Source organism: Phocoena sinus, chromosome 16 (genome assembly GCF_008692025.1).
Source record: "Phocoena sinus isolate mPhoSin1 chromosome 16, mPhoSin1.pri, whole genome shotgun sequence".
Lineage (NCBI taxonomy): Eukaryota > Metazoa > Chordata > Mammalia > Artiodactyla > Phocoenidae > Phocoena > Phocoena sinus.
In genome coordinates, this window is record NC_045778.1 from 53,535,255 (window position 1) to 53,560,897 (window position 25,643).

Here is a 25,643-nt window from a genome sequence, read left to right on the forward strand (position 1 = left end):
AGTATATTCTCTGAATCTTTACATATCTAAAATTGTGTTTTTCCCTCCCATATGAGAGTTTTCCTGGGTATAGAATTAATTCTTGGGTTAATTATTTTCCCTCAGAACTCTATAAATGTTATTTCATTGTCTTCTAGTGTTTCGAATTGTGAGTAAAATGTCTGATTAATATTGATGTCTGATTAAAGTTGGTGCTGTGAATATCTTTTTAGGTAATTCCCATTCCACTCTTTTTTGGTAAAATTTCATTTTTATCTTTTAAATTCAAACATTTTACTATGATAAGTTTAGATACTGAGTTTTATATTTTCCCACTAATAATCTTGCCTGGCATTTTGGGGAGCCTTTGATTTTGAAAATTCAAGGCTTTAAAAAAAAAAAGCAACAACTCCATGTAATTTTTTTCTCCTGTTTTCAAAACCATTATTTCTCCCCCATCTACTTTGTTCTCTCTTTCATGGCAGTATGTTTTATTTTTGTTTTTTGTTTTTCTCAGTATACTAGCTCAGGTCTTAGTGAGATTGCCAATCACTACTTGATTTTTTTTTTTTAAGCTTTCTCCGTTTTCCTCCAGTAACTTTCATTGTAGTTATTGGTTTTCACTGCTGGTTGAGAGAATGGGTGAGAGGTTTCTCTGAGTGTTCAGAATATTTTCCCTTTTTTGAGCTGCTGCATCCAGTGATGTTTCTGCCTGCTTATCTTTTTTGATGGCATTGGGAGTTGAGATGTATTGTTGGAGAATAAACCAAGATTTTCGTAGTTGGTTAGATGAAGTGGAGAAAGTTAATGTAATTTTCTTCTGACAGCTTAGAGTTAGTAATTTACTTACATTGAGAAAAGGCAGCACTCTTAAACAGAACAAGATGGCCATGGATTTAGGAAGATGTATCTTTGTTCAGAAATGATGTCTTCTTTACATCTCTCCTGACAGCTGGTGCTAGCAACCCCCAACTGTGTCTGGTCTCTGGACCCAGCTCAAAGCCCTGGATTCATTCTCTTCCCATACCTCAGCCTGAGCCTTCTGTCACCCCAAAGGGCTTCACACAAGCTTCCTCTCAAGCCCTCACTTCTCTCACAAGGTATGTTTAGGAGAGGGAGTGGGTGGACTTGTTACTTTTTTACTTAGGGCATAATAGATAGATACTCATTGAATATTGGTTGAATGAATGTCTCCTAGTGTGCTTCTTCTTTAAAAGTGGTGCTTTAAAAGTGCTGCTTGATCAGCATTTGTTTTCACTCTTCTCTCTCTGGACCTTTTCTTTCCAAACACCTTGTGGCATAGCTGTGGAATGTGTTTTAGTTTCTTGCCATTTTGTAGGATTTTTTTTAATTATATTTTTTGGTTTGTGTTTCAGTTGGGAGAGGGAGAAAATCAAATGGCTTGAGTTGCTATCTTGATGCAGCAAACTCTGGGTTACTTTAAAGGACCAGTCATACTTTAAACAAATAGTATTATTTTAAGGCTTGATGAGATGTTGTTCAAGTCTTATGAGATAATAATACATATATGTAAGGCAGTAATTTAAGTAGGAGATTTAAAATCAGTAATCCTTGTTGGTGGGGTGTAGAGATTGGTCTGTAGTGAAAATAGCATTAGCTAATAGGTTGGAAGATTAAAATTATAATAAAATTTCTTTCCTTTTTTTTTTAATGGAACACATTTTTTCCCCCCCATAGATGGCAACCGTAGTATAATTTGCTACCAGGTGTCATCTTTGATTGCTTCCACATAAAACAGGTTGAAAAAAATAAAACACATTCTCCAAACTTAAAATTTGAGGGCAAATAAACCCCAAAATACCTAAAATGCACAAACTCTCTTAAAGCTACATTATACATGCCATACATTAAATATAAAAAATAATGACATTCAACATCAGTTAATTAGCAGTTATCAGACTTAAGTAAAAGCTAAGTGGATTTCTTAATGAGGTGGTCCCTTTTTTCAGCATTGTTTTTTTGTTGTTGTTGTACGCGGGCCTCTCACTGTTGTGGCCTCTCCTGTTGCGGAGCACAGGCTCCGGACGCGCAGGCTCAGCGGCCATGGCTCACGGGCCCTGCCGCTCCGCGGCATGTGCGATCTTCCAGGACCGGGGCACGAACCCGTGTTCCCTGCATCGGCAGGTGGACTCTCAACCACTGCGCCACCAGGGAAGCCCTTCAGCATTGTTTTGTATGTGAGGAAGGGGCATGTTACACTAATGGGTGAACTCTGTGGCATCTGTTTTGGCTACCATGCATCCTACTTAATTATTTTCTGTTTTTTGTGTATTAGAAGCTTAAGGTTGCTGGATGATCAACTCTGAATAAGAAGTATATTAACTTATTTGTCCTGCCTCTTCCTTTAGATTGCAAGCTGCAGTTAAGGGTAGGGACCATGTTTTTGCATCTCTCCATAGCACTCATCAAAATGCAACACATTTATAGTAGGTATTTTTTTAGTAAGTATTAGTTGATGAAGTTATTTAAATCACACTGGTTGTCAAACTTTGGGATATGTGTTTTCTTCTAAGAAAAATTTTAAATTATATAGGTATTTTGAAATGAAGTTGATGATATTTAGAAATATTATCAAAATATGTAATTTTTTAGCATTACACATTTTTGGAAACATAATATTACTATAAGAAGCAATTTGCCTTTTGTAATGAAACCTATGATACAGACGTCTCTTGATTATATATAGAAATACAAAAGCTTGGGTATGGATAGTCTGGAGTGACCACAATATGGTATCCAAATGTGGAAGAATCATTACTTAATGTGCTTTAAAAGTTTCACATATTTGAGCCCCACCCTCAGATTCTGGTATGGTGAAAACTCCATAGATGACCATGATGCTTGTCACTCACTATTGAGAATGTGATACTCTGTAGAGAATCTTCTCAGTTGGTGTGGAGTATCCACCCGGTATCATTGAACTTTTTTCCGGCCATTTATTATTATTCTTACTTTTGAAGAAAAAGTCTTTACATTTAGCTTTAAATAATATAGTAAAAAATTTAATATTTTTTTTACTGTATCAGGCATGGTATGTAAAAAAATTTTTTTTCAGTAAACTCATACCCTTCTAATGAATTCATTTTCAAGTTAGCATATATATATTTGAAAAATATTGAAGGTGTTTTTTAGACCCAACCAAAAGTTTTAAGTTTGAGAAATATTCAAAGGGCCTCTTAGTAGTAATGTAAAGTAATTTAACTTTTAATTATATTCTCTCAGAAAGGATTTTTAAAACAGTGAAGTTCCTAGTTACTTAGATTAATTGAAATTTAGAGGTGAGACCTTTGGATAGACATGGATGAAGCTGAATGTGATTTATACTTTATTTTTTTAGCTTACCTAATTATATCTATTACTCATATACATATTTAAGACCATGAAAGTAAGAAAACGTAGTACTGTTTGATATATTTACTACTGAACCTTCAGTAGTCAGATTCCATTCTCAGCAATATATTGTCACGTCCTTTTTTTTTTTTTTTTTTTTTTTTTGGCCCTGCTGTGTGGCATGTAGGATCCTAGTTCCCCAGCTAGGGATCAGACCCGCACCCCCTGCAGTGGAAGCATGGAGTCTTAACCACTGGACAGCCAGGGAAGTCCCTGTCACATCTTTTTAACTCTACTGTTTTCTGTTCCTCTGCACCTTGAATCATAATGTCTCATACATGGTGATCACATACAGTAATGGTGGTAGCTACAGTTTATATAGTACTTTACAGGATTCTGTTACTTATGTGTCCTCATTTAATCTTTACAACAACCCTGTGAAAGGGGTAGGGGAAATACTAATTTTTTTTTTTCATTTTATAGATGAAGAAACTAAAACACAGAGATTGAGACTTGTCTAGAGTAACACAAACCAGTAAGTGTTTGAATTAATGGAGGCAGCTAGTAATGGGTACATTCTCATCTGCCAAGGGCTTGCCTTGCTGCCACCTGACTTAGTTCTAGGGACAAAAAAAGCCAAAATGGTAGGGAATCAGAAGTAGTAGCTAGACTTAGGAGTACCCCAGGGAAATGTGTTACTCCTTTTAATTTCTTCTTTTTTTACCAGTTATTAATGCTAACTTGAGACAGCAGGCAGTGTCTTTTTGTTATTGTTGTTTAGGTGAATGAAACTTTTATTTTAAATGTAAATTATCCCTGAGGCACTAGGGAAGTAGAAAATCTGCAGAGAAGTCTGTTGAAATTCTCACAAGGTAATAGCTATAGGGTCAACTAAGTAATTGAGAAAGTTAATGGTATATATGTATAATTGGAATCGTGTGTGTCAGTGGAACTTAAGTTTATAGGGCTCTCTTGTTGACATTTTTTAAATCCTGTTTAAAAACTGTAGTATCAACTTTATATAAAATCTTAGAGCTTAAAGGTGCATATCCAATTGTGGTTTTCTTTAGATGAGGAAACTGAGGTGCAGAGAAGTCAAACCTTACCCAGTGTTACAGAGCAGAGCTGGAAGTAAAGCTTGTATTTCCTGAGATCCAGATTAGTGTCATTTCTACTTCAGACTATTACTTCTTGGTAAGCTGTTCTTAAAATACTTAATAGGTCTTTTCTGTCTTTTGTTTGATCAACATTCTTGCTTTGTGCCAAAGTGAACTTAAAATATGAATTTTACTGATACTTCTGTGATGAAAATTTCAGTTCTTTGTTTGATTTTAGGTGAGTTAATGTGGGAAAAGTCCTGGTATTTTGAAGATGTCTCGGCACAGTATTGTTTCCTGTTCAAATTACAAGTAACTTCAAGAGTTTGCAGGAAAAAAAGAAATTGGGATTTTTTTTTTGGTTAAATCATGCCATCTGAACAGAAACATTTATTTTTTGATGAAAAACAGAATACTTTAAAAAGAGATTATGATGTGAAAAATGAGAGAGTTGATACTATCAGATCAGTACTTAAACCAAAAATTTCAGAAAGTAGTTTTCATTATGAACTAAAAAATGTGAAAATTGTTTTGCCGAAGATAAATATTCCAAATGAGGTCCTATTGAAACATGAAGTTGACAAATACAGAAAATTATTTCAGCATAAACCACAGACTGCAAGAAAATCTATCGGTATAAAGACTGTAAGCTGTGTAGAGGAGTGTATGTTACTCCATAAGTCTGAGAGAGTTGAAGAAGAAGGTATAAAAATGTCTGCAAAAATACTCAACTTCAACTGTTTGAAGTGCCGAGATAGTACTCGGTATAGCCCAAATGATTTGCAGAAACACTTCCAAATGTGGCACCGTGGTGAATTACCTTCATATCCTTGTGAAATGTGCAGTTTTTCAGCAAACGACTTCCAGGTATTCAAACAACATAGACGAACCCATAGAATTACTTTAGTAAAATGTGACATTTGTAACAATGAGAATTTATATACTTTATTAGACTTGACAAAGCATTTTTCATCCACACATTGTGTAAATGGTAATTTTCAATGTGAAAAGTGTGAATTCTCCACCCAGGATGTTGGCACATTTGTTCAGCACATACATAGACATAACGAAATCCTTTATAGATGTGGTAAATGCCATTATATATGTTTAACCAAAGGAGAGCTTCAGAAGCACCTTCATATTCATTCTGGTACGTTTCCCTTCACTTGTCAATATTGTAGCTATGGTGCTACCAGGAGAGAGCACCTTGTAAGACATGTTATAACTTTGCACAAAGAACATTTATATGCGAAAGAAAAACTGGAAAAAGACAAATATGAAAAAAGGATGGCAAAGACTTCAGCAGGACTTAAACTAATATTGAAAAGATATAAAATAGGTGCATCAAGGAAGACATTCTGGAAACGTAAGAAAATCAACAATGGAAGTGACAGAAGTATAGAAAGAAACACTCAAGTGCTTAAAAAAGTGAACAAAACACAGGCTAAATCTGAAGACCAGAGCCATCTTGTTCAGGAACATATAAATGAAGAAAAGGATGAAAGACTATACTGTGAGAATAATGATAAACCTGCTGAGTCAGGGTCAGAAAAGCCAACTCTTCTGTCCACTGGGCAATGTAATGGAGCTGAAGAGGGATCAAATTCTACTTCAGGTTTCTTGAAGACTGCTGTACAAGGACCTACAGTGTTAATGGTAAAAAATAATAGAATAACAATTCCTGCTAACTACAGTGCTAAGTTTATGGGCTTTAAGATGGTGGATGGAAAACAACATATTGTAATAAAACTGTTGCCTACCAATAAACAGAATTTATATTCACCAGGCTCACAGTCAGGTGCTGTAAGGGACAATACTGCAATTTTGCAGCCCCAGACTTTGGACACTACTGCATTTTTAACAGGAGTAACAACTGAGTTGAATGACACAGTTTACATGAAAGCAGCTACTCCATTTTCATCTTCATCTCCTGTACTTTCAGGGAAGGTAACTTCAGAAAAAGAAATGGCTTTGCTATCTCAAACAAGTAATATGCTTCCAACAATGGATGATGGAAAAAGTGTTTCTCCTTTGCCAGTAACATCAGAATTGATCACAGCATCGGTGAATTTGACCACAAAAGTAGAAACGAGAGAGAATGTTGACTTATGGGGAAGTCATATTACTCAGTGTCACCCTGAGGTATCAGGTACTGCCATTAAAAGTCAAGATAAAGTCACCTGTACTACCAAACCAAATTCATACAACAGTGGAGATATGCATAACTATTGCATTAATTATGTCAACTCTGAGTTACCTGTTGAATCTTCCAACCAAGGATCATTACCTTTTCATAATTACTCAAAAGTGAATAATTCTAATAAACGTCATAGGTTTTCAGGGACAGCAGTGTGTGAAAACCCTCAAAGAGAATCTTCATCAAGCAAGACAGTAGTTCAACAACCAATAAGTGAGTCAGTTTTATCACTAGTGAGGAAGGAGAGCTCAAACCCAGATAGCCTGTTAGCATCTATTAGTCGTTTAAATACTAAAGATGGAACTTTAAAAACACAAGCTGAAATTGAAGAACAGTGTGTTTTAGAAAAAGGACAAAACATTGATGGGCAGAACCTATACACTAATGAAAATCAGAATTTAGAGAGCATGACTGAAAAGCCTAAATGCGATGACGTTTCTAGTGTTGAATCACCTATGATGCCTAGAATTACATCTGTTTTCTCTCTCCAGAGCCAACAGGCGTCAGAACTTTTGCCACCTGAAATAAACCAGTTACTTCAAGATGTATTAAAAGCAAAACCTGATGTAAAACAAGACTCTAGTAACACTCCAGATAAAGACCTGCCGCTTCATTGTGACCAGTCATTTCAGAAACATGAGGGAGAAGACAAAATAGTTGAATCTTCAAAAGACTTGAAAGTTCAAGGCTTCTTTCCAGTTCCATCTGGTAATATGGGGATTAATGTGGCTACAAATTATCTGAATTTAAAATTCAGTGGAAAAGAAAAACAAATGTTGTCAATGTCACAAGATGTGAGAGATTCAGAGAAGACTCCTAGAATTTCTGGTTTTGGCACATTACTTAAGACTCAGTCAGATGCAATAATTACACAGCAGCTTGTAAAAGACAAACTACGAGCCACTACGCAAAATGTAGGTTCTTTGTATGTGCAGAGTCCACTTGTAAATTCAGAACCAAAAAAGGCTATCTTTGTTCAGACTCCAAAAGGCTTTTTTGTACCATTGCACGTTGCTAACAAGCCTGCATTACATGTTTCAGGAAGACCACTTCCATTGATTAATACACAAGGTGTCCCTGCCTCTCTCCTTTTAAACAAGAAACCTGGGATGATTTTAACATTTAATAATGGGAAACTTGAAGGTGTTTCTGCTGTCAAAACTGAGAATGCTCAAGCTTGTGGAACTACAAGTAAGGAGCCTTGCAGAACACCTTTTTTAAAAGTAGAACCAAACAGTAATTGTCTAACCCCTGCACTTTGTTCCAGCATTGGCAGCTGTTTGAGCATGAAAAGTAGCTCAGAAAATACTTTGCCATTAAAAGGCCCTTACATTATTAAAACGCCAGCAAGTTCTTCAGTGAAAGGTGTTCCTGCTCCTAATATAATATCTGAGCATCAGGGCACTAAGTTGAATATCTCAGATTCAGTAAAACAGCAGAACAAGATTTTTCCAAAACCACCTCTTTACACCCTTTTGCCTGATGGCAAACAAGCTGTTTTTTTAAAGTGTGTGATGCCAAATAAGACTGAGCTGCTTAAGTCTAAATTAGTCCAGAATAGTACTTATTATAAAAATATACAGCCAAAGAAACCTGAAGGAACACCACAAAAAATATTGCTGAAAATTTTTAACCCTGTTTTAAATGTGACTGCTGCTAATAATCTGTCAGTAAGCAACTCTGCATCCTCATTGCAGAAAGACAATGTACCATCTAATCAGACTATAGGAGGAGAGCAGAAAGAGCCAGAATCTTCTAGAGATGCCTTACCCTTATTACTAGATGATATGATGCCAGCAAATGAAATTGTGATAACTTCTACTGCAACATGCCCAGAATCTTCTGAGGAACCAATAGGTATCACTGACCATTCAGGGGCCAGGGTATTACGGTGTAAAACAAATTGTACAATTGAGAGAAACTTCAGTAAGAAAAAGACGTCGAAAAAGAAATGTTCAAGAATAAAAACTCATGAAAGAAGTAAAGATTCTGAAACTTCCTTTGTATCTAGAAACAGAAACTGTAAACGCAAGTGTAGGGATAGTTACCAAGAACCTCCAAGAAAAAAAGCATTACACAGAAAGTGTAAAGAAAAAGCAAAGCCTGAAGATGTCCATGAATCATTTGGATTCAGCAGACCTAGGCTTTCAAAAGATTCAGTCAGAACTTTGCGGCTTTTCCCCTTCAGTTCCAAACAGCTTGTGAAATGTCCTAGGAGAAACCAACCAGTTGTAGTTTTGAATCATCCTGATGCAGATGCCCCAGAAGTAGTAAATGTAATGAAAACTATTGCTAAATTTAATGGACGTGTACTTAAGGTTTCATTGTCAAAAAGAACTATCAGTGCTTTACTGAAACCAGTTTGTTATAACCCTTCTAAAACAACTTACGATGATTTTCCCAAGAGGCACAAAACATTTAAACCTGTTAGTTCTGTGAAAGAAAGATTTGTGCTAAAATTAACTCTCAAAAAGACAAGCAAAAACAATTACCAGATTGTGAAAACTACCTCTGAAAATGTTCTGAAGGCTAAATTTAAATGTTGGTTTTGTGGTAGAGTATTTGACAATCAGGATGCTTGGGCTGGTCATGGTCAGAGACATTTAATGGAAGCTACTCGTGATTGGAACATGTTAGAATAATTTACTGTAATTACCAAGGAAAAGAAAAGTAAAAGTACCTTAGAAGAAAATAGTGGGTTGAATTACTAATGCAGACATTTTTTACTTCAATATAGTACCTGAAGTTAAACATTTAAAAGTTGACTATTTCCATGGAAGAGCAAAAGTTTTAGTGTGATATTTGAAAATGCTGTCAGTGCACATGTAAGTTTTGAAAGAAACTAATCAGCACAGATATACCTTGATTTAATTTTTTAAAATGTGTTCTCGGGAAGTTAGGGCTAAAAATTTTGATAAAACAGTTTTCCGAGTTTAGTGACTCTTAGTAGAGAGTAACAGGTGACAGCCCCATTCCCTCTCTTCTTCCACCAGCCTTATGATTCTGATAACTGTAGCTCCCCTGAAGAGGTTGAGAGCTCTTTCATTATGGAACTGAAGGAGTTTCTCATCATTTGTGAAGATATTCTAAGAGAACTTGGGTAAAGAACTTACTCTACATCTGCAAAATGTAGTTCTTTAGAAAGTAGTTAAGCTCCTTTGAGGGTACATTTAACTCACTACAGTTACACCTCATATAATAGTTGATAAGAGTTTTTGACAAGCAGATCTTTTTTCCTTGTAAGCTGTGTTACATGTCATTGATTGGAACACCCTTCCAAGGTAATTTTCTTTTTCTAAATGGCTCTCAAGCGTTGCAGTAGATGGGCAATCTCGAGAGAAGAATTAAACTCTCTTTGTCTAGTTTGAAGTTCATTTAAAGAACTTGAACATTTTTCTGAATTTGGTTATATTCCCCAGTGATTCCCTTGCACAGAACTATGTTTATTTGATTTAAATTGTTTGTCCCCTCGTAAACCAAGTGGCCAATTTTTTTCTTGGTTGCCATCCCTTTAAAAAGAGTGAAACATAGAAGCACTTCCAAGGGAATGGCTTTTCTTGAAAATTAAAAATTATTCCTCAGAAACAATATTTTGAAGTAAGATTAGCAAAGCAAATCATACTTTTGTGTTTATTATTAGTGTCTGAACATGTCCACATTGGGGCAAACCATTTTTGTTAGCAACTTCTCAGTATGACTGACAACCCAAAGCAGATTACTGATTGTTTGCAGTTGGAAATTGAAGAAGCATTAATAGTTGACTCAGTGACAGTGCATAACACTTCAGGACAGATTCCGAAGGGATATGCCCAACAGGTAGAGTTTTAAAATGAATATTTTCGTGACAACAGAATCATCAATTTAAACTTCCCACTTTGTAAGTTTGAATCAAATTTTGTTGGACCATTGGACAATGGAGTTCTTGTATTAAAAATTACATACTATATAATTTTTGTTACATTGTTACTACTAGTGTTATGACATTTTCATTGATTGAAAACTTCAGGGCTCCTTTTCTGTATATAACAAAGAATTTAAAACCTGTACATATTTTTGTACCTTTCAGTTATGTAAATTTTGCACAGAAAGTTTTTGACATAAAAAGTTTATTTTCTTTCAATTTAGTTCTGTGCATGCACTAATAAAACTTGTCGTTTAATTTAAAAGGAATATGTAAGACTTTACCCATGTTATTTTTTTGGTTTCCATTTCAGATGTACAATTTCTTTTTTTTGATAAATTCAGTTTTCAGGGATTGAACACTATTGTTAGCAAGTGCCTAAAAGATGTGAAACAGTTTACATACGTCAACTGTAACATTAGGTCCCAAATGGGCCCACTCCCCCAATAATTTTATTTTAAAGAAAGCCATACATAGATGCTTCAAGCTATCTTGCTATGCACATTATACATGTACTGTTTTTGTGCAGTTTGTCTACTTTCTTAGAAGTGAAGTATTTTTTGTATAAAACCTGTTACAATTGTGTTTCTTAAATTGAGCCTAAGAACGGAGTTGATTGGAAATATACGGTATATATTAATAATGTATATGGTGTTTAAAGAATGGTAAGCATTGTTAAAATCTGTAACGAATGTCTTCTTCAATTAAATTTATCTTAAGTTTGTGTTTACATAATTTTTTTTACTATGATGAAGTCAAATGGGAATTTTATTCTAGTGGGAAATACTTAGTTTTCAAAGCTTTTTTTTTTTTTTTTTAATGCTAGTGAATGCAAAATGAAGTTTGGGATTTTTTCCCCCAGAAATTATAGGTGAAATTTTGAGATTTTGTTTGAGAAGGGTAACATACATTATAATTTAACTATGCTGGTTAGAAAAGCCACAGAGAGGCTTATGTTCTTCAGTACCCTAACGGCAGTAAAACTGAAATGTTGCTCTGTTATGGTTAGATCTATTATGATGCATCACCTTCTGTGAATAGAGGAGAGAGAAGGAACTGTCTTGCCAATGTTTGCAGCACTATAAAAATACATTTCAGAACAGCCATACCAGTAAAAAAAAAAAATCTAATGTCAAGATACATACTTTTTGCCTTAAGGTTTTAAAAGCTATTTTAAAAAGCTTCGTGCCCCAGATACTCTAGTTGATACCTTTTATGAGTTTTTTTGTTTTGTTTTGTTTTTTAAACTAGGTTATTCTGAAGGAGGAAAGCCTGCTTGGAGCCTCTTTATTGCCAGAGCAGAAAGTCTGAAAATAAAACCCTCTATCCTTTCTTTCCTTCTGGCTGAAAGTTAGCTAAAGATGGCTTTCCAAAATATGATATTCATTAGTTTGAAGTTCTTATTACAACTGGAAGAGTTTGTGTTATTTTTGCAATCCAACTTCTGGGTCAGGAGATTTTCATTTTTTCCTATTTGTTCTTCTGCATTGAAATGGGCCTCACTACTTGTCATTCACTTAAAATAATAGTTCAACTTTTAGAGTTTGAAATATAATTGAAATATAATTTCAATACTAAGCATTCAGCACAGATTGAATTCTAATAGTTTTTTATAAAAATTTTTGTTTTCATTAAGGAGTCAGGTATTTCAGTAAAGGGTCAGACAAATAACTTAGGCTTTGAAGGCCATTAGTCTCTGTTGTTAACTACTTTGTCATAATGCAGAAGCAGCCATAGATGACACATGAATGAGTTTGCCTGTATTTTAATAAAACTTTGTTTAAAAAAAACCTGTCAGTGGGACAAATTTGGCCCATCAAATGGTTTACCAACCCTTGCTTTCTCTCAAAGATCGGTTTTTAGATTGAGATTTTTATTCAAAACAGAAGTTTGATATAGATTTTTTTTGTGATATACACCAGCTATATAAAAGTTACAAGTATGAAAACTAAAATGTAGGTATATACAGTTAACCAAGGTAGATGTATTTGTTTGAAAGTGAAGTGAATGTAAAGGTAATGAAAATAATTAGTGGGTGAAGTAGATAGGTCTTTTGTGTGCTAAGGGTAATGCAATTTATGGAGAGATTAAAAATGAGATCAGTTGCTGTGAGAATTTATGTCCAGGTTAGATGAGAATTAGATAGTAGTTCTTTTAGTGACTTGAAATCACTGGTGAGAAAAAGTAATAGGAATTCTTTAGGATGGGGGGAAATGGAGGTTAGCTGAAAACAGAATGTTGTATTAATTCCATGCAACTCACTTCATATTTTTTATTTTTAGTAAGATTCCTTTTCACCATTGACATCTGCTTACTTAGGATATGTCCCATTTGTGTTGAGGTGTTGGCTCTGTTCCTTGTCACAGCAATTTGTTACGATCTTTGTTTTCAGCAAAGTGCCTTGGGGATCTCACCTGGTAAAACTTGCTGGGGGATGTTAGTTAAGAGTGCAGTATTTGCAAAAGAATTTCCCTATAATGGAGAGCTGAAATAGGATCAGCTTTGTTGATTTGGGTATTCATTGCTTTAAGTATGCTTCCTTTAATAACTAGACAAGAAGTAGCCAATATCTTGGAAGAGGTGTTTGATACTTATTTGAATTATTTTTTGACTATTTCTCTGTCTAAAATGGCTTCTGTTAATAAATGCCCCAAGTTTAAGAATCTTTTTTCTTTAAAAAGTGAACATCATAAATTATCATAGTGTAAACTTGAGTAATGTAGGAGGAATGTTAATGTACATCAATTTTGAAAATCATGATTTTAGTCAATGCCAAGAATGTACTTATAAAAAATACTAATGCCTAGTAGAGACATTTTTAATATGTTAAAAGAAGAATTCTTCCTTAATAATTTAGAGTCCTTCAACCAAAAGTGAAGGTTATATTCAGGTTGCAACTCAAATTGCCTCTTTCAATTAAGTAGTGAAACATAGGTGCCTACTGTCATCAATTATTTCATAAGTTACTGCTATGTTATTGTAGGAAAGCAAAATGAAAACTTGGAGAGAGACCAAAATACTATTTGCAAATGACTTTATTTCAATATTTTGAAAATCCAAGAGAGTACGTTGAGAAATAGTTTTCTGAACACTTAAGAGTAATCATTTGGGAGGCAATAAAAGAAGACCCATTTATAATAAGAGCTACAAAGTAAAAAATTGTGTGAAGCTTCCAAAAGAAAAACCACAGAACCTAACTGGGAGAAATACAGTGTTTCTGGGTGTAAGGTTAAATATACTGCTGTTCAGAAGATCTCATTTTCCATGCCTGTGCCCCACAGAAGGCTTGTATTGAATAAGGTGGTGGCGGCTGGGTAGTGGTGCCCATTACCCCATTCCTAATTCATGCAGTATAAAAATCAGGACAGGGCGGCTACAGAACTGTGCAGTCCCCCTTTCCCTCACAGCTCTGTTATGAGACCTAACCTGCTCTGGTTGGATTGGCAGTCATGTGGCAGCATACATCTCTCCCAGCTTTCTTGGGGCAGGAGAGCTATTGTATGTACATTCAGCAGCTGGTGAACCTTGGCACATTCTAGTCTCCTCCTATGCCTTCCCCAGCCACCAGCACAGCTGTTCCACAGGGAATATTCAGGGAGCATTCAATGTAGACCCAGTTTCCCAACATTCCCCCACCCCACAACCTGCTCCATAGCACAGAGGCACAGGGGTCCTGTTCAGGGGAGCGTTGGAGTGAGCTTCAAAGATTTGGTAAACATGCTGTCTGTTACAAGGGGCCTGACTTTATCTGGATCAGACTGGAACAATTTATACCCTATAGTATTGTAAACAATAGAGCAATCATCTAGCAGTTACTGAAGGCTAACAGTTGCTGGTGATACCACTAGATATCACTGAGAAGCTTAAAGATGAGAGAGAGAGAGAGAAAGTCTGAATAAAACTGCAGACGTCCCTTGTAATCAGAAAGAATGTGTGCATGCTCAAGGCTGCAACCACATAGGAGCAACCCTTGCTGCATGTAGGGCAAATCTTGTAAACTCCCTAAACAGTGAAAGCAGCCTCCAAGTCACAGATCCAATGGTAACTGGTGTAAATCTCTTACTGATTCAGGGGGCTTAAGCACAGCCTTTGATCAATCTGGCTGGTTGCTAGGTGGTGTTGACTTGAAAGCAACCCCTAGGAGTCAGGCTTAAAGATAAAAATGAGGGGGAAACAAGTTGAGCAGTGACAACAGAGGCTGCATACTGTGAGGGGAAAAAGACTTGGTGAATTAGTTTAGCCAAATTACTAAAAACAAGTCCAGAGTGGGCGAGGAGTATGCAGAGATCCTACAATATGTTACCTAAAATGTCCAGCTTTCAATATAAAATTAGACATTCAAAGAAACAGCAAAGTGCGACATACGAGGGAAAAAGGCAATAGAAACTTCCTTTGAGGGGTACCAGATGTAGGATAAATGTTAAGCAGCTATTATAAGTAGGTTCAAAGACCTAAAGGAAACCAGATTTAAAGAATTAAAGTATACTGACAATGTCTCATCAAATGGAAAATATTAAGATAGAAATTACAAAAAAAGAATGAAATGAAAATTCTTGAGTTGAAAAGTATAATAACCAAGGTGAAAAATTTACTAGAGAGGCTCAACAGTAGATTTGAACTGGCAGAAGAATCAGCAAACCTGAAGATAGATAGAAATTGTGAAATATGAAGTACAGACAGAAAATAAAAATGAAGAAAAACAGTCTTCCTCACACCACATACACAAAAATTAAAAGGGAGTATAAACCTAAATATAAGAAGAAACTATAAATCTTGTAGTAGAAAATATAGAAATAAATATTTATGACCCTTGTTTAGTCAAACCTTCTTAGACTTCTTTGGTGTCATCACCAAAATCACAAATGAAAAAATAAGAGACAAAAGATATATCGAGTTTTTATTAGAAGAAGACATTGTAAAGCTGATCTTTTTCACCTAGTTTGGATTAATACCAATTTAATTTCAATAATAAAAACTTTGTAGCTTCATCTCTCCACCTCCCCCATGCTGTTATTGTCACAGATTATATAGCTTTATAAATTGTATGCCCATCAATGTAGATTTATAATTATTGCTTTATGCATTTTTCTTTTAAATGAGAGGGAGGAAAAGTTACAAGTAAAATGTATGTATTTTTTGTCTTTTATATTTACCTATGCTGGTATTCGTATTTACATTTATCAGTTGTATATTTCTTTGTTTGGAATTGCATTACTATGTAGTGTCCTTTAAACCTGAAGAACTTTTTTTGTAGAACAGTTCTGCTAGCAATGTTTATCTGAAAATGTGTTAATTTTTCTTTCCTTTTTGAAGGTTAGTTTTGCTGAATATAGAATTCTTGGTTGGCAGTTTTTTCTATGCAGAACTTTGACTATGTCATCTCACTGCCATTTGGCTTCCATGGTTTCTGATGAGAAATCAGCTGTTAATCTTACCGAGAAGCTTTTGTATGTGATGAGTCACTTCTCTCTTGCTGCTTTCAAGATTCTCTTTCAATAGCTTGATTATCATATGCTTTGTGTGCACATTTTAAGTTTATCCTACTTGAAGTTTTTGAAGCTTTGTGGGTTGATAGACTAATGTTTTCCATCAAATTTGGGAAGTTTTTATTTCTTTAGATATTCTTTCTGATGCTTTTTTTTCTCTTCTTCTGAGACTCACTTTTTTTTGTTTGTTTTGTTTTGTTTTTTTGCGGTACGTGGGCCTCTCACTGTTGTGGCCTCTCCCGTTGTGGAGCACAGGCTCCGGACGCGCAGGCTCAGTGGCCATGGCTCACAGGCCTAGCCGCCCCGCGGCATGTGGGATCTTCCCGGACCGGGGCACGAACCCACGTCCCCTGCATCGGCAGGCGGACTCTCAACCACTGTGACACCAGGGAAGCCCTGAGACTCACTTTTTAATATGCTGTTATGCTTGATAGTGTCCCACAGATCTCTCAGGCTCTTTCCATTTCTCTTCATTTTTTGTGTTTCTGTTTCTCAACATGGGCAATATCAATTGACTTATCTTTAAGTTCATGGATTCCTTCTTCTGCCTGTTCAAATCTGTTGCTGAGCCCCTCTAGTGAATTTTTCATTTCAGTTATTTTACTTTTCAGCTCTATAATTGAAAGTTCTAGAATTAAAAATTCTTTTCATAAATTCTATTTATTTATATTCTCTATTTGGTTGAGACATCATTGTCTTACTTTTTTTTCATTCTTTAAACATAGTTTCAGCTCTTTGAACATATTTAAAACAGCTAAATTAAAATCTTTGTTTAGAAAATCTAGTGCCTGGGCTTTTTCAGGATTTTTATTGATTGCTTTTCTCTGTGTCTGGGCAATACTTTCCTCTTGCTTTACATGCCTTGCAATTTTTTTTGTTGTAAACAGGACATTTAAAATATTATAATGCAGCAACTCTGAAAATCAGGTTCTCCACCTCCCCACACACACCCTCCAGGGTTTGTTGTCATTTTTGCTTGTTGTTTGTTTGTCTAGTAACTTTTCTGAACTAAGTTTGTAAAGTCTTTATTCTTTGTTATGTGTCACCAATAAAGTCTCTGTAATGTTAGCTTAATGGTCAGCTAATGATTGGACAGAGAATTCCTTATATACTTGGAATGAAAAAGTCTCTCAGTGTTTGCCAAGGGACACTGTGTGTGTTTTTGTGGTGACCCTGCCGCACTTAGCCAGGCAGTTTACAGCTCTGCCTTAGCCTTCACTTCTTACTTCAGCAGAGCCTCCAGGTCAGCCAGATAGGAGAGCTTATGGCATTCTTAGGTCTTTCCTTAGTGTACACACAGTCGTGGGCATGTGTGTGACCTAGATTCCCAGGAGTATGTTAAAGCTTTACAAAGCCCTATTGCTTTTCTCCCTAGCTTTTTGGTTAAGGATAACCGTAACCAAATCGCCTCAAATTTTATCTATCGCATCAGACAGCAGCGACTAAAACATCCACCTGTCAATGTTTTCAACATGGCCCCTAGGTAGCAGCTGTATCTCTCCGCCAGCTTCATGTCAGACAAAAGCCAATCTTCTAGGAAGTCACCAGAGTAGTCAAAACAAATAATTACAATTCTCTATGAATGAAGTCTGTTTTGTTTCCCTCTGATACCAGGAATGAGGTTTTTTATTTATAGGACTCTGCTGACATCAAACTTAAGGGTGAAAGACTGACAACTTTCTCTTTAAGATCAAGAACAAGAAAGGATGTCCACTCTCACTGTGTCTGTTAAACATTGTACTGGTGGCAGTTAGGCATCCAAATGGGAAAGGAAGAATTAAAATATCTCTATTTTTAGGTGACATGATCTTATGTGTGGAAAATCCTAGGGAATCCATTAAAAAACCTCATAACTAATAAAAGAGATCATGAAAGGTGCAGAATACAAGATCAATAGAAAAATCAATTCTATTTCTATACTTTAGCAGTGAGCAATCAAAGTGAAATTAAGAAAAAACTTCCACTTGGCATCTAAGGGAATAAAATGCTTAGGAATAAATTTGACAGAAGAAATGCAAGACTTTTACATTGAAACTACAAATCATTGTTGAAAGAAATTAAAGAAGACCTAAATAAGTGTAGAAACATGACATGTTTGTGCATTTATTGTTAAGATGGCAGTACTACCCAAGTTGATTCACAGATTTGATACAAGCCCTGTCAAAATTTCAGCTGCCTTTTTGCCAGAAATTGACAAGCTGATTCTAAAATTCATATAGAAACACAAGATACAGAATAGCCAAAACAATTTTTTAAATTAATTAATTTACTTATTTTTGGCTGTGTGGGTCTTTGTTGCTGTGTGCAGGCTTTCTCTAGTTGCAGCAAGCAGGAGCTACTCTTCATTGCAGTGTGAGGGCTTCTCATTGCAGTGGCTTCTGTTTGTTGTGGAGCACGGGCTCTAGGCACGTGGGCTTCAGTAGTTGTAGCACGTGGGCTTAGTTGCTCTGTGCTATGTGGGATCTTCCTGGACAAGGGCTCAAACCCTTGTTCCCTGCACTGGCAGGCAGATTCTTAACCACTGCACCACCAGGGAAGTACCAGCCAAAACAATTTTGAAAAGAAGAATAACATTGGAAAACTCACACTTCCCCATTTCAAAACTTACCACAAAGCTACTGTAATCAAGACAGTGTAGTACTGATGTAAGAATAGACATATAGATTGGTGGAATAGAATTGAGAGTCCAGTAATAAACCCAAACATTAATGATCAATTTATTTTTGACCAGAATGTCAAGACAATTCAACATGGAAAGAATAGTCTTTTAACATATACTGCTTGGACAGCTGGATATCCACATGCAAAAGAATGTATTTAGATATTCCTTCATACCATGTATAAAAGATAACTCAAAATGGAATAAAGACCTACATGTTAGAGATAAAATGATTAAAATATTAGAAACATATAAGTTGAAATTCATTAAATTGAAAACATTTGTTTCAAAGAAGACAATCCACAAAATGGGAGAAAACACTTTCAAATCATATATCTAATGTGGGAATTGTACCCAGAATACACATAAATGATTACAACTCAATAATAAAAAGACAATTAAAAAACGGTCAAAGGAGGAAATTCCCTGGCAGTCCAGTGGTTAGGACTCTGCGCTTTCACTGCCGAGGGTCTGGTTTCAATCTCTGGTTGGAGAACTAAGATCCCACAAGCCATGCAGCCCCCCCCCAAAAAAAGAAAAATTGTCAAAGGATTTGAATAGACATTTCTGCAAAGAAGATATACAAATAGCTAATAACAACATGAAAAGATGGTTAACATTTTTAGTCATTAGGGAAATACAAATCCAAAGCACAATGAGATATTACTTCACACCCTTTAGGGTGGTTACAGTTGAAAAGACAATAACAACGATTGATGAGTATGTAGAGAAACAGAAACTCATACACTGTTAGTCAGGATGTAAAATGGCGTAGTCACTTTGGAAAACAGTTGGGTGTTCCTCAAACTGTTAAGTATATTTGCCATAGGACACAGAAATTCCACTTTTAGATATATACCCAAAAGAAATGAAGAACATACATCCACTCGAAAACTTGAACAAAATTGTTTATGGTAGTAGTATCCATAATAGCCAAAAAGTGGAAACAACTCAAATGTCCATCAATTGATGAATGAATAAACAAAATATGGTATATCTATATAATATATTATTCAGCAATGAAAAGAGATAGAGTACTGATACTATAACATAGATGAACATTGAAAACAGTAGGCTAAGTGAAAGAAGGCGGTCACAAAGGACCACATATTGTATGATCCCATTCATATGAAATGTCAAATATGCAAGTGTATAGAGACAAACTAGATCAGTGGATGACTAGGATGGGAGCTTGGGGAGAGTGGAGAGTGTCTGCTTATAGGTATGGAGTTTCTTTTTGACGTGAGAAGATTCTAAGCAGATTGTGGTAACGGTTACCCAACTCTGAATATAGTCAAACCACTGAACTGTATAGTTTTAAGTGGGTGAATTTTATAGTATGTTAATTATATCTCAATAATACCATTAAAATTATCAACTAGTAAAAGTTGGTTAACTATTAGAAGGGGAAAATTGGATATTAAGGAATGCAGAAATGACAAGTGAGAATAAGCAAGGAAGAAACTAAGCACTTAGAATAGGTCTCACCAACCCCTATCAGGCCTTGTTGAAGAGGTTGTAGCTGCCACAGGGACATTCAGGCTGCTGATAGTGAAGAAATTTTCTAGAAGGTGCAGACCTGACTGAGCTGGTTTGTGGGAATAGTCAATTCAGTGGCTGTGAAACTCATTGGAGGGTGCTGGTCAGCTAGAGCTGGTCTACTCCTGCTAAGAGTTAAAGAAACTCACTGGAAGGTGCTGGCAGCCTTGAGCTGGCCCACAGGAAGTTTCCTCACCGAGTGGCAGACAAACTCATAGAAGGTGTGGCCAAGCTAGAGCCTACTGGGTGGCTGAGAGAAATTCATTGGTGAGAACTGGTGGGATAAAGCCAGTTAGCAGAACCTGGCCTGGGGGTGCTGCAGGAAAGCTCAGTGGAAGACGCCACAGCCCAGAACTGGTCTGCAAAAAGTGACCTGCTAGGTGGCTGAGAAACTCAGAGGAGAGTGATTGTCACTGGGCTTCCCTAATCCACTGATAGGGAAAAAGCACACTGGAAGCAGGGAGGGATATATATGTGTATATATATATAAAGCAGCACCCTTATTGGCCCATACTCTGCCTCAATTGATGCCATATTCTGTTACCCTTATCCACAACTCTGTGAGCCCCCTTGATTGGTATCCTAATCTTGTTATGATAATTGAGACCCCCCTGGCTTCTGATATGTAAGTGCTGCTATCAGTGTCCCAGGGCTTAGACTATTAGCCCTACCTACCATTAGCCCTGGCCAGCAGAACAGGGCTACCAGTGAACTTCTTAGTGATATTTGCTCCTTTCTTACCAGTGCATTTCTAATGGCCTTGGTGATCACACTTGTCCTTTGGGACATAATTCTCTGGTGGGCCTTCTGCCCTCACATAATATATCCACTCCAGCACGCTCAGTTCCCTGAGCCTTTTAATTCTCTCCTCTACTATCTGCCATAGCAATTCAGGCATTTCACCCTCAATCAGTGAAGGTCATCACTTTTTCTAGTCTTCCAGGAGCCGCTCAATGAGTTTGCATTATCTCCTAGGGTCATTGCCAGAGTATTAAATTATGTATCCTGAGAAGCGCCCTTAAGTTAATAAATTATTCCTTATCCAATCTTATATTCTGGCTTCTTTGCTCAAGTATTCTCAAAATCTAGTTCCATGGTATTCCCTCAGCTCCTGCCAGTACATGGTGCCTAATTCTTCAATCTCTTTCAGGATGTATTCTTTCCTCCCCCAGCAGGCCTAGCACATTTATAGCTGATTTAAGCTGCAACTTAACTTTAGTTATTGGCCTAGCAGCCCGGACAGAAGGTAGGGGCATATCCTGAGGGGTATTTCTGTTGCCTTGCAGGGGAGAGGCCTCTGCAGTGTCTTCCCACACAGGCAGAATGCTATTTCTTAATGACAGGGGTTAACTCTGCCGACTGAGGGTTCAGAGGAGTCTGGGAAGCCAAATAATTGATGGCATTCACCATTAATGATGGTTTTACCATCATTCATCCCCAGATGTTCTCATCCCATCTGTCAGGGTCTCAGGGTTTTTGAACTAGGACTCTGACCGTGGTTGGACAGACCTGTCTTGGTTTAGCATTAAATTATCTTTGCATGGAATTCCCTGGAGGTCCAGTGGTTAGGACCCAGTGCTTTCACTGCTGTGGGCCTGGGTTTGATCCCTGGTCAGGGAACTAAGATCCCACAAGCCACGCAGCGTGGCCAAAAAAAAAAAAAAAAAAAAAGTTTTGCAGTTCAGCAACTGTATTAAATCCTGAGTTTGGTCTTCAGCTTTTTCTTCTCTCCCACTGCAGGACATTAGCAATTGGGTCACCACTTTGTACCAGGGATGGTTCATGCCTCAAATACCCCAAGGATGGAGTCTTTATTGTCAACTGGGTGGTGAGTAATCTGGTTCAAAGATGCCATCTTAATGCCTACTTTCTTGAAACTACTCCTGGTACTAAATCTGTCATTTGGGTCTTCTGGGGAGAAGATGCTGAGATGTAATTAGGAGTACAAGAGGTTTATTGGACAGTAATGCCTGGGGGATGGAGCAAGATTGAGTAAGAAAAGCTTTCACACCATAATGCAGATCTGATACTGGTGAAAGAAAAGGTTGGTGAGTGGAAGCAGAATTAGGTATAGAAAGCCTCAGACTTCCATGCACCACTGACAAAGTCAGCCAACTCAATGGATACTTTAGGTTAAAGACTATCCATTAGTTAGAGGAATTCCATGTTGGGCAGAATTAGCCAGACTGAGGGCTGCTTAGGAAGAGCATAGGCTTGGCTCAAAACCCAAGGCAGATTCTGAAGGCATTAACAGCTAAAGGCTGTCAGCTAATTGCACTCCTACAGCCGAATGCCAAATTTTTTCCTGATGGGAGATCCAAACAGTGTACCTCCATGGCTGCCATACGATGGGGCAATATCAAGTAGTGTGACATTCATGTAACTGGAGTCCCTGAAGGGGAGGAGAAGAAGGATAACAGAAAAAAATATTTGAAGAAAAAATAACAATTGAAACTTTTCCCCTAAATTTGATGAAAACTATAAATACAAAGATCCAAGAAGCAACATGAAGCTCAAGCAGGAAAAAGAAAACCATACCAAGACACATTATAATCACATGTTCATCATCACAGGTGATAAAGAGAAAAGTTTTATTGTAGCCGGAGAAAAAAAGCACACATTATGTACTGAGAATCAAAGGTAAGAATTACTGCAGACTTGTCATCAGAAACGCTGCAGGCCAGAAGAGTGGAATGATATCTTTAAGCTACTGAAGTCATCCTAGAATTCTTTCTCTAGCAAAATTACCCTTCAAAAATGAAGATAAAACAAAGACAATTTCACAAAAGAGAAGTCTAAGATATGTCATCACCAGTAAAATTGCTCTATCTTAAATGTTAAGAGAAATTCTTCATGTGGAAGGAAAATGATACCAGGTGGATATTAGATCTATACAAAGGAATTAAGAGCACTGGAAATGATGAGTAAACAAATAAATATAAAAGTGAAAGGGGGGTATTATGACATTTAAGAATACAGTTATTTTTATAAGTGAGTTTGTGAGTTCGTAACCTGCTAGAATTTCAAAATCCTTTCAGATTGCTGTCTTACTAAGTGATCAAGTGCATTCCTCATTTAATTATTAGATTTATCTTAATTAGCTGCTTTATCATTTCAGTGCTGTCTAAAGTACACAGTAGGATAAAAAGCTTTGATATGACAGAGTATAATACATTGCTGGGACAACCTAAGACCTTGGATATGGCTGCTCACAATGGTATCTCTTTTATTCCTGAGTGTTCATCAATGTCTGCTTTTCTGCCCCTGTTCTGTGGGCTGTTTCCCTAGGCTTTTAATCTAGCTTTGCTCTCATCCCACTCTGAACCTCATATCAAGTTTAGGGTCCATTTAATAGACATGCAGATCAAAGAGGGTATAATTATATTTAATAAGCTAAGCTAACAACATAATCATGGATAAGAAAGTTCGTATCTGTATACATCTCCCATGGTTGGGAGCTCACAAAAAGGAACCATTACATCCCCCTTATTTGTATTTATAAATATTATATATTATCTATATTTTATTTTCTACACATTAAAATTTTAACCAAGACAATTGTCAAGCACTGACAGTAGGCGTCCTAGTTACATTGGGGCACTAGGACCATTGTGGTGGTCTAAATTTTCAGCAGCTTTGTTTTATCCAAGAGTATCATTTTCTTTTTCTGGAAGTAGTGTGTTATTTTCTTACATGACTGAAAATACTTTACACCTGTTTTTTTAAATAAAGACATTTATTTGGAGAATATTAGTAGCATATTCTCAGCCTCACCAGATATTAACAGTTCATCAAGTCAGGCAACAGAACATGTCCATGTGAGCTTCTTATAAGGAAATCGACGACCACCTCAACAGCTTCCTCATCTTCTATTTTATTACTGGACGATTCATAATCCAAAATATGAAGTTTTTGGACTTTTTCCTCAAAAGTAGAAGTAGGTAAAATGTCTGAAGCAATGATGTTGACTTCCTTTAAAAAATTTTTTTTAATTTATGAAACTTTAACTGCATATTTCAGTCTTGTGGAATCTTTTGTGTTATTCTGACTGTCAATAAGAACCAGGGGACTGTGTTGATGATTCTTGATGATTTCAGCAACACTTCCAAAGTACTAGAACAAGAAAACATAGATGAATTATAAATTGGCATTTATATTAACAGTGAGCTCCACTCCTCCCGTCTTCTCCAACTCTTTCAAGTTAGTCAGAGTTACTAGGTCCCAGATGACATTCTATCCAAAAAAGTCTAATTTAACAATGGCTGTAACCTTTGAGGTGGCAGACCCTGGCCATTCAATGAGACTGAAAATGCAACTGACATCCTCAATTAGTATAACTTCTTAGAGAAAATTACTTTATTGAGTTATGATATAATATTTTAATATTTTGTTTTTTATTTAGTGCCAAGTGTAAAACTGTCATACATTGAATTTCTCTACATTTTTATAAAACATAGATTATCTGTTATGTTGCATGTATTAGATACAAGGACTGATGTAGTAAATTAACGTTAGAATTTAATGTGAAGAGAGTTATTTCCCAGGTTAATTCATGTTTGTTTTTGTGTTCTTTTTTTTGAATAAATAAGGAAACCTTTATAAACCCTCATATACCCATTTTTGCTTTAGCTCTCAGTAAGTTTAGAGCTAAATTAGTGCCTAGTTAATAATTTCATGCTAGGCTCTTACTATACATACATATTTTTCCATATATTAATTCCTATTGTCTATTGGTTTTAGTTTAAGGCTATCACAATTTTTTTCTGAAAAATGATCAATGTTTTAAGTGAAAGATAAAATAAGTATAACACAGACCAAGAAATGAAATGCATTGATTATACAAAAGTGCTACAAGCTCATGATCATCAGATAAACGCATTTGGAGTCATTTTTTTAAAGGGGAAATTGTTTTGCAACACTGCCATATAATTTAGCAGTTACCACCAATTGACTTCATTTTCTCTTAGTTTTTCATATAAGATAAACATCTGGAATAAAAAATGTTTAAAAGCCTTTATTAATTATTTGAATAGCTTCCAAATATTATATATTATATAAGTAAAGTATTCAGAATACTAGTCATTTTTCAAACGAAACACCAGTTGTCTTTTAGATAATTGGCTTCTGAATATTAGGTCAGGGAGGAGAGACAGAGACTTTCAAGTACCTTTAGTCCTTATTTCTTACTTTCTCTTCAATCATTCAGCCCTCCTGTACTTGCCAATGAATTGTTTTTATGATATTCATAAAGACATTCATTCTGTTTGTTTGGCACAGCATATTGTTAAACTGAATGCAGTTGGAAGTTAAATTTATGGACTAACACACCAGGAAATGAAATAGTACAACCTCTTTGAAGTGAATTCCAAGTGAAAAAGTGTGTTCTGAACCCAGTAAATATAGGAGAGAGTTGCTTTGCTTATACAAATAAGCA

The 25,643-nt window shown here is 36.1% G+C and overlaps 2 protein-coding genes across 17 annotated transcripts in view; one reads left to right on the forward strand and one right to left on the reverse strand.

The window, feature by feature from the left end:
- Positions 1-25,643, forward strand: part of ZNF518A (zinc finger protein 518A) — a 65,929-nt gene that overhangs the window by 14,627 nt on the left and 25,659 nt on the right. For 8 of the 13 annotated variants that reach the window (XM_032607526.1, XM_032607517.1, XM_032607516.1 and 5 more), the window contains 4 exons: positions 932-1,079; positions 3,814-3,865; positions 4,401-4,524; positions 4,666-11,255. In XM_032607526.1, the coding sequence (XP_032463417.1) occupies positions 4,797-9,266 (4,470 nt within the window). In that variant the 5' untranslated portion in view covers positions 932-1,079; positions 3,814-3,865; positions 4,401-4,524; positions 4,666-4,796 and the 3' untranslated portion in view covers positions 9,267-11,255. Of the gene's footprint in view, positions 1-931; positions 1,080-2,348; positions 2,369-3,813; positions 3,866-4,400; positions 4,525-4,665; positions 11,256-21,949; positions 22,038-25,643 lie in introns of those variants that run through there. The other 5 variants (XM_032607520.1, XR_004346094.1, XM_032607523.1 and 2 more) reach the window with 5 other exon arrangements.
- Positions 23,687-25,643, reverse strand: part of BLNK (B cell linker) — a 75,696-nt gene continuing 73,739 nt past the window's right edge. Inside the window, exon 19 of one of the 4 annotated variants that reach the window (XM_032607528.1) lies at positions 23,687-24,322. In XM_032607528.1, the coding sequence (XP_032463419.1) occupies positions 24,203-24,322 (120 nt within the window). In that variant the 3' untranslated portion in view covers positions 23,687-24,202. The remainder of the gene's footprint in view (positions 24,323-25,643) is intronic. The other 3 variants (XM_032607529.1, XM_032607530.1, XM_032607531.1) reach the window with 3 other exon arrangements.